General features: G+C 40.3%; 1 protein-coding gene across 1 annotated transcript in view; it reads left to right on the top strand.

Moving 5' to 3' along the window:
- Positions 1-6,162: 6,162 nt before the first annotated feature.
- The window catches only part of SUZ12 (SUZ12 polycomb repressive complex 2 subunit), a 34,396-nt gene continuing 27,697 nt past the window's right edge, over positions 6,163-12,861 (top strand). The window contains 4 exon segments of the mRNA XM_075169572.1: positions 6,163-6,239; positions 6,241-6,686; positions 9,594-9,640; positions 9,734-9,798. Of these exon segments, the coding sequence (XP_075025673.1) occupies positions 6,178-6,239; positions 6,241-6,686; positions 9,594-9,640; positions 9,734-9,798 (620 nt within the window). The 5' untranslated portion in view covers positions 6,163-6,177.

The raw sequence follows: 12,861 nt of genomic DNA, 5'->3' as shown, positions 1-12,861 counted from the left end.
TTTCAGTTGCCATATCTTTCACAGTTTCCTAGACTCAATTAAGAGAACACAATTCCTGAAAGTTCACTTAGAATTATTTTTTGATACTTTTACAGTACGTACTACACATGCTGGATATCTGAAATTACAGTATGAACTAGCATGATTCTTATTCCATTTCTGTGTATTAAGCATTTAAACGTCAAGATTTGGCACGGTTTTTTCTGTGTATTTTGTTTGGAATACATTAAACATATTGTAGAGTAGGTGGGGTTTTTTTTATTTATCATATACAGGAGGTCTACAGATTATCTGTAGAAAAGGCAAACAACTCTGGATTAAAATATTAAAAGCCTACAATTTTCTGAAGCTCAAGTTTAAAAAGGGGGCTCATGACAAAGATCCATAGTTTCTCTGAGGACAAAAGGGACAAGAATTTTTATACAGCTCACCTCAAGCACCTTCAACTTTTTGAACAATTACAGATTCGGTGAAGACATTCTAAATGAAGGGCAAAGACCAACGAGTAAGCCAGATAAGGTCTGTTCTGAGAGCTGTGTTGAGCAACGATAGTCCTTCTTCTGCACAGAGACTCCATGAGTCCTTTTCCTACCTATAGAGCCTTCGGTGATATGTGGAATTTATTCAGGTTTTAACAAAAGTGAATAACACTACCTTGTTTCCTTTCAGCAGACACTTCCTTTTGATTTTGATCCAATCTTATATGAATAAAGATCTTGTTTTAGACTTTGTCTTTAAAACTAAGTGGATGTTACCCTGAACTTACTGTTTTTACATTATAAACCTTTTTTTTTAGTTCATTGTATGAGACGTATTTTTCTGTAATGAACGCGTTTACTGTTAGTACCTTTCTGGGCTTACTGTTAAATCATCTTAAGAGATCTCCTACCTTTCTAGAGCAAATTAATATCTTGGGCTAGGCTTTTCATAATGCTTTTGAAACAATTCTGGTATTTTTAGTCCACTATCTAAACACTAAAGACAAACACTACTGCTAAAAAGCCACCAAGCAAAAATAAATCATTAACTGAAAATCAGAAAATAAATTTCACTGCAGAAGAGTAATGAAAAATATATTAAAACATCATTAAGAGAACTCCAAGAAACAACTCCTGAGCATACATTTCTACTAAGCAATAAGGACTAATAATTATCACTTACTGTTCACCATGTGAATGCAGAAGATAGGTGACTCGGTGCAAAACATACTGTGCATTCACTTTTCACTCTCTACAATAACTCAAGACATGTAAGCAACCTGCTCGTTGAAAGCTGTGCATTATGGGTGCATTAAGATTCCCTGAGGGCCAAGTTCCTTGAGTACTGTGCTCCTGGAATACATTTGAGCAGCTTTGTACAAAAGCAGTCCCCAGCCAAATACATGAATGAGAATCACAAGTGGCTGCTCTGTCAATCTTCCACACGTACTGCATTCATAGCTATCCATCAGGATACTTGGATTGCTATGTCAGATCTTAGCTCTTCCCTTTTCCATGCTTCAGTACAGTTGTTCCCTTACAGTAAAGTTTATTTTCTCTTTTCTTAGTTCTCTGCTTATGAAAACAGGGCAGCACTAGACATTAACATGCAGAAAAGCAAACTGAAACTGAGAGCTACCACCCCAACGGCAATATGATCCTGCCATCCTAAATATCCCCAGTATGCCGCCTACCCACTCTCGCGCCGTTACCCAGAAAGCTGTAGCTACTCCCTTTCTCCAGTTGCAATATTATATAGCCTCTGTTTACAAGAGACTGAAAAAACACTAAGTGGGAGTTGACTTCTGCTTTCCAAGTAGGTAGAGTAGCTTATCTAATAATTTCCATGGCCTGTTACTGCTGATCAACATCGAATCAGGCTGAAAATAAAGAATATGAACTGAAAAATGAATTAATAACTATTGCACATGAAATTAACTCAGCATCTAGTGAAGTTTATTCATGTGAGTGAAAGAAAGGGATGCCACTGAAATGGATCTGTATTTGGAGTACAGTGATAGAGCTCTGGGATCCGTACCTTCCCATCTATGCATGAAGTATTTTTGTTTATCTCAGTTCTACAGCATTTGTGCATTCTCACTTCTCTCATAGAAAACCTGGGTTTGGAGGGCTGGACAGAGAGTGGGAAGGAGAACCTGGAAGCATGAAAACAGAAAGAAGTAAAGTTTGGATGTAACCACAGAAGTGGAGGGTGTAAGGTCTCTTCCATGCTGGATGCCCTTGAATCCCACTGAATGTGTTCATTAGCTTGAGGCCAAAATAAAGAAATGCAGCCACCCAGAACACTCGCTGTGGATTTGTTATTCTCAGCAACACCCTGAACAGCAAACTTCAGTTTCTTACCAATGTGATATAATAGCACTCCCTAATAAATACTGACATTGGCTTTCATGATGGCCTGAATCTGCAAACAATTTTTAAACAAGCTTGACTAAAAGTTTATATTCCGCTAGTAAGCACTATTCTTTTCTTCTGAAATTATATTTAAAATTAAGTTCTCAGAAGATAAGCTAGATCTGTAGTAGTGTTTAGTTAGTTACTAACAATCTATATAAACATGCTTAAAGATGTGAGGAAAACAGTGTAATTATACTGACAGAACTTTAATTTAGTCTGAGCTCCAAGTATACAGGTAGTTATTTCCCCTTTAAAAAAGGATTTACTTTGTAAATATTCCTGTGCTAAGATATAGTAATTTGGAGGACTGGAATCTGGAAAGTTAAGCAGTGTGGTGACAGGGGTACTGCAGGCAACCAAAAAAAGCATGTAACTATGAAATGAAGAAAAAATTCATAAAGTGGTATAAAATATGCATGCACTTTTTCATACATATCTGAAGAGGTAAAAATTGCTACAGTTTAGCCTTTCAAGATGACAGGAATGCTGGGTATGTACAGGTTGCCAAAAGGTTCAGAAAAAGAGGTTTAGAAGTAGCATATGCTTTCAATCTGCAGGAAACAAATCTGATCTTTTGGATATCAAATGCAAATCCCAGTAACAGTACATGAAAACAAGAATGCATTGGCCATCTCAAGACATAAAATCTGACATATCATAAAAGCGCTTCTGCCAACTACTTCTGCTTTCACTACCAAGAATTTGTTCCAACAGGAACCCTGGTTCGCAAATGACTGTTTCTTCCGTTTATCGTATTAAACTTATTAAACTGCCCTTTTTGCATTATGTTAGGATATTTTCTATATTTATAGCACAAAAATACACTACTTGTCATCACCTTTTACTTTTTTAATTTTATGAGTTGATATCAATTTCACTAAGGTATACTATATTTCACGGCTTGTCTTTTTCAGACTACTTCATTAGAAAACACATTTTCACTGGCTTTGCGGATACCCTGTCATTTGCTAAATATGGCCAACTTCTTTCTGTTACTTGGTAGATATATACAAGAGAATTTTTTTAATTATTTATTTTTTAATAAATGTATCTGTAAAATCTACAGGGCAGGTCAAGGACACAAGAGTCTCATGCCAGAGCTCATTTCTTCTGAAGAAACCATAATGATTTCCATCTTTCTAAAAATGAATATTTATTTTCTTGCTTCTAACTGTGCTAAGTAAATAAGTTACTTGCTATTTCATGCCCTACACTCTTTCTAGCCCCAAATACAACATTTCAGAGTTGTTGAGGCTCTTTCAGTTGAACGTATCTCAACAGTACTCTATGCTCTTTAAGCACATATGAACAGCCCAGGGCAGCAGATCTAAACAACTTAAAAAATGAAGAGTCTCTCTACCAACTAAGGAAAACAGGCTCAAGCTATTGAAGCTCTACTATTCAGCAGTCAGTCCTATGTTTCCAGAGGGCTCATATGCACACCTTTTGTGTTGCGCTGTCCTGTCCCACTCAAGGCTAGAGTCTCATCCTTAGTTCCTCTGTTCACAAGCAGATCCGACTCCAATGCCAGAGATTAATTGCCTAATTATCTTTCTTACTCCTGCTTGGAAGGTTGCCCTCTGGCTCCTCCTCCTGGTTTTGAGACTTAGAAGGATGAGCCACCAGAAGCAGCAGAAGCTTGTAAATAGCAGGGAGGAACCAGGAATAGATTTGAGGCAATAAACAACTTCCAAGGACAAAATTGCAGCTATACAACATTTAGGAGCCTCTCTCACACATACTGCAGTATTTGTTACCTTTTGTCACTCAGCACAGGGTATCACTGACCTCAAGATCAACCTCTGATCACCTAAAGATGCTCTTCATTTGGTGTACTGTTGCTACCTAGTCTATGAGTTCAGAAGACCAGCAAATACCCAATGCATCAGAAGGCTCACCAGGAAGTCCCCTGGTATTAAGAGCAAAGAAGCTACATGTAAGGTCCTCAGAAATGTACAGTGCATCAAACATTGCTGCTGCCAGTAAGTAATTAAAGACATATTCAGCAACAACAAATGAGTGGCTGTAGAGAAATTAAATATGAAATAGAAGATCAAGGAACTGGTATACTAAGCAGAGACAATTATGATAAGCAGGGTAAAACATGTAACAGAATATTTCAGAAATATCACTTTTTGTTTGGAGGGAAGAAATATAGAATGTAGATAAAAGGTGACAAAGATTAATTTCTAAAAATGTATGAAAATTAAGGTTGAAACAAATTACAGAAAAGACTGCATGTAAAACATCTATGTCTGATAAAAATGGAAGGAAAGAAAGAAGAGTAATTAAAAAAAAAAGCATAAGGGAAGAAAAGATCTTTCCAAAACAAACATGAAAGGTAGAAGGTGCAGCAAAAAAAGCAAAAAGAGGGGAGGTAATTGAAAAATAAAATGAACATTTTCAGATATTAAATAAGAATAAATATTAAGGAAATGTAAAAAAAAACAAATTGGGGGGGGGGATAGTAGCCAATAAAGATTTACTTATCCGAATGTGTGTGAGTTATATATACATACATTTTTTTAAAACATAATAAGGTTAATAACAGACAATTGAGACATCACATTAGAATCCCCCTCTGTTGATAATGTAAGGCACATTTACAGCACAGCTGACTTTGATACATGGTTTTCCTCTTAATATTTAATTTTCCTTAACACTAGGAATTAGAAAATAAACCCAGACGGTATAGTGCCAGCATCACAGTTGTATCTGGTATCAAAATTCAAGGCTGCATTTCACACATAAACCATTTTTACCCTACCTTGTACAATTACTCTTGAAAAGTTTCGCAAAAGAAAGCAAATAGAACGGGATGGCTGTCGAAGCTTTTTATGTATTGAGCTTGCCGCACCACTGATAAGGACTTGATTAAATAAAGCCAGTGCTGAATTTTCTCATTGCACAGTTGGACTCTATTACGTGAGATGGTCCGAGAGCTTGCCCTGAAGGCCCGACCCTGAACGTGCGCTCGGCCATACGCGGGCAGCTGTCAGGACTCTGAAGGTAGCCACGGCGGCACAACTTTTATTGCCCCCGAGGACTCCGTGGGTCCTCATTAAGCAGAGAAAGGTGGGAATAAAATCAGAAAGAAACATTTTACCTCAGACTTCAAGTCTCCCTGCACCTATGGGCGATCTCTTGTGCCGTCCTCTGAGGAAACCTCATGGTTAATTAAGGTTAAAGCTATGGGATACCAGCCAGACCTCGTGTCCGACCCAGCATAACCATTTTTACCACAAAACCGATACCGATTTATACCCAAGTTTCTATTTCGGCGAATTTAGCTCTTTGAACAATCGAGCCTCAGCTCCCGCGAGCAGCGGAGCGGCCCCTCAGCGGCGCCGCCGCGCAGGGGACGGCTTCCCTCAGGCGAGAGGGGCACCAGCTACCTGTGCGGCCGCGGAGGCACCGGGACGTGGCGCGGGGCCGAGCCGCGGGAAGGGGCACGGAATGCCCGAAGCTCCGGGCAGCCCGGCGGGGGCGGGCAGAGCGGCGGAGGAGGGGTGCGAGGGCAGGAGCCGGGGGAGCTGCCCCGGCGGGGCGGCGAGGGGCGGCCCCCGGGCGGCAGGCGGAGGCGGCCCGCTCTACCCAGCATGCCCCGCGCCGCAGGGCGAGCGGCCCTTTCCCGCGAATTCAGTTCAAAGGAGGGGGAGGGGAGAAGCGCCAAGCGGCGAAGCGCACCGACCAACCAAACTCTTCCAGAACCATCCGTGCGTCACGCGGGGGCGGGCCCCGCACTGGCCAATGCGGCGGTGCGGCGCCATCTTCGGAGCCAATGGGCGAGTGGGGGAGGCGGGCGCGTCGTGGTCGTCGGGTTCGGCTGGTCGTAGCGCTGAGGAGAGCGGAGCGGAGGAGACTTAGAGGAGTTGGAGCTCGGCGCTTCCCCTCCCCCCGCCTCACCCCACCCGCCCCAGCCGCCCCCTCCCTCCCCGCTCGGTCTCCGTCCTGCCGGGGCCCTCTCGGGGGCCAGGCCCATGGCTCCTCAGAAGCACGGTGGAGGTGCGGGGCCCAGCTCGGGCTCCGCTGGCGGCGCCGCCGGAGGAGGAGGTGGCGGCGGAGGCGGCGGCGGCGGGGGGTTCGGGGGCTCCGCCGCGGCGGCGGCTCCCGGCGGCAAATCTGGTGGTGCCGCAGGCGGCGGCGGCGGCGGCGGAGGAAGCGGTTACTCGGGCGGTTCCTCGGCCTCCTCGGCGGCGGCGGCAGCGGCGGCGGCGCTGCCCCCCGTGAAGAAGCCGAAGATGGAGCAGATCCAGGCCGACCACGAGCTCTTTCTTCAGGCCTTCGAGAGTGAGTACCGGGCTGGGGGAGGAAGTGGGGGCCCGAGCCGGCGGGACCGGCCGGGGCCGCCGCAGAAAGGGCGGGAGGAGGAGGAGGGGAGGGCTGTGGAGAGCAGGGGCTTCCGGGGGTAAACATGGTCGGGGGAGGGAGGGAGCTGGGACCGGAGAGGAGGGCGAAGAGAGCGGGGCTGGGGGAGAAAGGGGGCTCCGCCGGGGAGGCGGGGGCCCGGCGGGTCTCGGGCGGAAGCGCGAGGTTCGGGGGCCGGTGTGCGGGCAGGGTGGCGAGAGGCTCCCAGGGCCGGGGCCCGCTGGGTGGAGGGCGGGGGTGTGTGTCTGCGCCCAGCCGATGAACTTGGTTTCTCAGTAACAGTTCCCATCAGGCTTTCGGGGTGGCTGGTTCCCTTCCCTCCTCTAACAGCCCTTGGAGGCACTGGGAGTCGGGAACGAGGAGGCTCTTCCCTCTCTGGCGACTGCCTTTCGAGCCCCTTTCAGGGGCAGGATGTGATTAAGACTTCACTGTACTTGGTTTTTCTTTGTCTGGCAGTAATTGTCCCTTAGTTGAGATTTCATATTGGAAATTGACCTTTGCGACCCGTGCATCACCCTGTGGCAGTTCCAGATAGGAGGAGAATCCCCTTGGATGCACCAGAAAGTAGTTTATGGAAATCTGATTGAGAAGCACAGTGTAGCAATAAACTTACGTTGTACTAAAAGATTTCTGTGCAATTGCTAGGATTTGAAGGAAATTTTTAATGCCCCACTAAAGACATGATCCGGTTCTGGGATTGGTGCTGTCACTGCTCGCGTTCACTTGCTATAGACGGTGGCAGTGTTTGAGAAAGTGTTGGAGTTTTTGGTGGTGTCTCAAATTCTTAATAATGCGTGATTCTTTGAACCTTAGCCCTGTTAACAAAGCTATATGTTCAATAAATACTGTACTGCAAGTAGGTCAAGTGGCAAATGAGTTTTAAGAGGTTTGCTTGGTGTCAGTGTCCGAGATGGGGGAAGAAAACTCTCTTGCCCATGCTTCAGTCTGTCAGATAAGGGAAGCATAGAGTTGTGCAGGTAGTGATCAGGCGTAAGTTAAAGTGTAAATGTATCATAGCGCATTAACTCTGTAGTGTGAATATTATGGGAAAACTGCAATAAGTAAACATTGGAATAAAAAATCCTAACACGTGTAGTATTGAATCATGTTCTTCCTGAATGTTTTTGTCCCTTTTCAAGGTCATATGCTAGAAAAAGATAAAGATTTATTTTAAGCTTTTGCTGAGTAATACAGACTTGTGAAACATATGTCTGTCTACAGGTTGAAAAGTGTGTTTCAGAATTTTTCTGCTTGGGAAAACTAAAGTTGAAGCAGCAGTGCACTGTCTTTAAATTAAATTACGTCCTTCTGAATGTAATTTAATGTTTTCATACCTTTCTAGATTACGATTATGTCATGGTTTTTTGGAGACTAAAAAACCCGGGATGTTTCTTTAAAAGTTGTGACTACTCTGTATTTTCATTTGCTAGCAAAGTGCATGTTTCTTAATTTCTTTCTTTTCTGTCTTTTATCTTGATTAGAAAAATACAGATTTTTATTATGACAATTTGCATTAAGCAGAATTTTACTGGTTTTCATCAGGCTTCTAAAAGGAAATACTGGGATCATTTTAAGATTTCCTTCTCTAATAATAATATGTCTCTCTAATAATAGATTCTTTGGGGTCTTACATTCGTAAGTGTAGAAATAAGGCTGAATCGTATCTTTAAAAAGGGATGAAGGATATAAAATGCTGTCCTTTTTCACTTCTAATCACAGAATTCTATACATTACAATAAGGTTTCCAGCTATTTGAAATAGATGTTTTGCAGTCATATGAAAATAAAGTTTTATATTTCTTAAAAAATAAATAGTTGTTTGTTTTCTTTATGCGGGAGATGGAGGCAGTGTTAGCAGCCTTAGCATGGGCAACAAGGCATTCTCCATTCTCTATCTTTTTTCTCTACACTTAATGTGTTTTATCGAGTCATTTCCAAGTTTCTTGCTGACGTTACCTAATGAAGCTGGCTTTTATTTCGGTTTGAAAAGGATGTATTTCAGTTTAGATTGGAATTCTTGTTAGCTATAGCCTGATCCAGACAAAAACCTTTTTTATCCTGATTTATCTGAATTGGTTAAAAGTAAACTGAAGGTCCTCTTTTCCGTAGGCAAGTCTTGCTCTTTTGAACTTTAGTTATTACACCTATTTTAAACGATGCTCCCCTTTCATGTCAGTATTGTGTATGGTTGTATTATCCTCCCTCCATTTGCACTTTGAAACAGTAGTTGCTTTAACAGAATCAACATTTTTCTGATCCTATGAATGTAAAAGGTTTTGGAAGTGAATTTCCTAGCTTAGGATGATCCGTATGCGTCATAGTCAACTGACAGTCCCTCTTCTTGTTTTGGTACCTTGTACAAGTGACCTTGGTACTTTCCAGAAGGATAAAACAATCAGATACCAAATTGTCTGACTATGTAAATTTAGTATACTATTTTGGTATCCTATCAGATATGTTCATTAAGTTCGTGAAGAAAACTTACCTATTCGACAATAGATTGTAATATGTTGAGATATTTTTTCTGCCCTTTTATAAAGCCTGTAAGAAACATATTTTGTGCAAAGCAAGAGCAGTCATAGTTGAGTTGTGACTACCGATTTATGGTAGCTTAACAAGAAGTTGCTTTGTGTTGTACAGTAGGTGGAGTAACCTTTGACTTGTTAACTTGGAGTTATTTGGATATCGTGATGCTTCACTTAAATGATAACTTTTGTGATAATTGTTTAAAAAAAAATCAACATGCTAAATTAGATACTTTTTTATCATTAGAAGGCTGTCTTTCTGGAGTTACAAGGTATGTTGGGTAACATGTGTTTCTTTTTCTTAGAACCAACACAGATATACAGATTTCTACGTACCCGGAATCTAATAGCAGTGAGTAATCGGTCTTTATCACTCCTTTACTTTGGACTTGTAGGAAATTTTAATTAAAGCATAACCTTTCCCTTTTTTTTTTTTTTCTTGCAGCCAATATTTTTGCACAGAACTCTCACTTACATGTCCCACAGAAACTCCCGAACAAATATCAAAAGGTAAAATTGTTTTTTGAAAAGTAATCCTAAAATGTTAACCAAGTAGCAGAAGTCCAAAAAATAGTGGAGGTCAACCTCCTCTTCTCAAAAGATGTGTAAAACGTGACCTTTTCTTTTTGAAGAACTTAAAAAATCACTTCGCCGTTGATTTCTGAGAACTTTTCTGCAATTTTAAGGGTGTGTGTGACTTTATGCTTGTGACTTCAGTTGATACTGGGAGTACTCAAATGTGGATAACTATCTGCAGAATCCTACCTAATTCTCCCATGTTTGTTTTCTGTTTTGGGGGAGAACTTGTTACACACTTTTGTTTGTTTTTTAAGGTCTGAGCTCTTGTAATCAGTGGTGCTTGATCATAACCATATGAAAGATTTTAGTTTAAACTGTAACCTAACTGCTTATTTTTTTTAAAAAAAAAAAACCCACCAAACACAAAACTATTGGTTTTGTTAATTGGTCTTGGAAGGATCCAGTAATTATTTCTGTAATTATTTTAAAAGCTGAAAAATGAAGGAGGTCAGTTTATATCATTTTACAAAAAATCCAGCAAACACTTTAAAAAGGTTGCTTTGAACTGGATACATCTGAGAAATGGGCTTCAGTTTTGGCATTGCAAAATAGTCATTTGTCTCACGTGAGGTGCTACAGCTGCATGTCAATAGACTTTAAAATATATAAATACTGCAGAGTGAAAAGTGCAGTGTACATTATTTATTAGCTGAATTGCAAAGTCCTTTCAGATACTTCCCCCTCACTGAAAATCATTTGTTACACTTTGGATTTTTTGTAGCCTGAATATTTATTTTAAAATATTTTAACACTAAAGTTCTTATTGCTTGGAAACAGTTGCTGTGGGACTGAAATACTTAATCATGAACACTTAAGGAATATTCGTAAAATCTGATTATGCAGACAATTCTAATTTAAACTATATTTGTATCTAAGGAAGGTAATATTTGAATGATCTGTTGAGCAATAGAATCTGTACGTTTTTATTTAAATTAAAGAAGCTATATTTGGTGTTCTTGGATTCTTGGATATTGTTTAATGTTCTTGCCATTAGCTTTAATGCTAAAATATAACTTTTTCTTAAAGCTGAATCTGTAACACACAATTTCAGGTACTTACGACAGGTAACGATCAGATTTTTTTTTTTTTTTTAAACTTGAAGTTGCGGCTTACTTTTTTTTACAAAAGTTACCAAAGTGAATTGTTTGCTTATTTTAAAATAAGGCAGAGCCAAATTTTAAGAAATAATGTTCAGAGTGTTTTATCTTTTTTTTTTTAAAACTAGAATTGTGCAACAGGAAGTTCTTGCTTATAACTTATAGTAACTTATAGTTGATTGAAATGCGCATGTTCTTGTACCTGAATCTGTTTCTTTGGATATCTGCTGTAGTTGCTGGGAAACAAGAAATGGTACTTTGCATGTATTGTGTTGTCCACTGTTCCAAATTCCAGTTCAAATTCAGCTGCACAAGTAATGCTTAGTTTCTCTTTGAAACATACTAATTTTTACTAGTTCCCTTAACGCTTTTTTTTAGAACTGTGATTTTAGTTAGGTAGTGTTCTAATAACAGACAGATTAATAGTCATTTCACTCACTAGTTTTCTGACAGTACTGACTTATTGAAATCATTCTGGTAATTAGGTCTAGGAAGATTAAGTAAAACATCTCAGTATGTTTTCTTTATAAAAACACAATAATGCAACAGAAGTGAGCTAACATAGTTGAGGGGAAAGAAACCAGAAAGTAATTGCAAAGAAGTGCGTTTTTCTCCCCTGCGCCCCCCCCCCCCTCCCCCCAACCTTTCCATGCTCTGCCAGTACTGTGGTCCTTCTCTTTCCACCTAGTTAAAACTACAAAAGTTGAGTTTAAAGGCAGTTTGGACTATTTAGATGTAGTGGGAAAACAGAGAGACTGTGGCAAAACAGTCTCAGCTGAACTTCCAGAGGAGGTTAGCAGGATAGTTGTTTGCTGATCTGTGCTGGTAAACACTTTCACATGTGCACAAGACCATAATTGCCTTTCTTCATTAAACAGAAATAGTTAAGGTATGTGATCCTGTTATTCTGGTGAAAAAGGGGCTTTAAAAGAGGAAAAATATCCAAACTAGAGTAGAAGATCTTCCTGAGGCTTGTATTAGGAAAAATTTATGTACCTGGCTTCAATATAGTGAAAATGTTAGTAGAGTTCTCTTTGCGAAGACGTGTCTTTTGGAACTGCATCATTGTTAGCCTGCTTAAGTGGACCATGACTATACATGTATATTTATTTATTTATTTATTCTCCTAGAACCTCTTAATTCTGCCATTTTTAAATTGCTGATCATTGTTTTGATTGCCATTTCACTAAACAGTACCATATGTAAAATACAAAGAAGTTATCTCCAAACTTTATAGAGCTTACCTATCACAATAGTAATTATAGCTCCACGTGTTTTATCTCTAGCTCTACAGTAGTCTGAGAAAAATGCCAGACAAATTTATCACTTGGAGGTAGGGAAGTAAAACTGCATTTTTACCAAGAAATTATCCGTTGATGTTGGTCCGTATGTTTAATACTGAGAAAGTGTTTAAAAGACTAGAATGCTTAGAGTATAGAGAAATGTTGATAGGGAATAAGTTGATGGGCATCTGTCAACTTGGGCTAAAAGAATATTGAAGTTGCTGGTTATCATTGGAGAGGTAATATGCTTGGGTCAAGTGACACTTGATGTAGAATTGAAATGGGCTTTCCGCCTTTGGGTCTGTCTTCACGTGTTACTATGTTAGACCAAATGATGGCGTTGGAAAAGTTACTAACTGTTAACAAAAGTTGCTTCCCATACAGTATTTGGATAAAGGAATAATTTTTTTATTTATTGGCAGAGTAATGGCATGCTATGATGTGACTTTTAATACTTTGTTGATTATGACTGTGCTTGACTGGAGTAAAGAGTGGGTGGAGAAAGGAATCCGCAAGATGCGCATGGTTGTAGCACAAGTAAATGCTGTCTTGAAAATCCTGGGTGTTAAGGATGGTTATTACAAAAACTTAATTTTGTCTGTTATGCATGGGAA

This window comes from Calonectris borealis, chromosome 20, assembly GCF_964195595.1.
Source record: "Calonectris borealis chromosome 20, bCalBor7.hap1.2, whole genome shotgun sequence".
Classification (NCBI taxonomy): domain Eukaryota; kingdom Metazoa; phylum Chordata; class Aves; order Procellariiformes; family Procellariidae; genus Calonectris; species Calonectris borealis.
The sequence above is the reverse complement of the archived record's forward strand: the minus strand, read 5'-3'. Positions and strand labels throughout refer to the sequence as shown.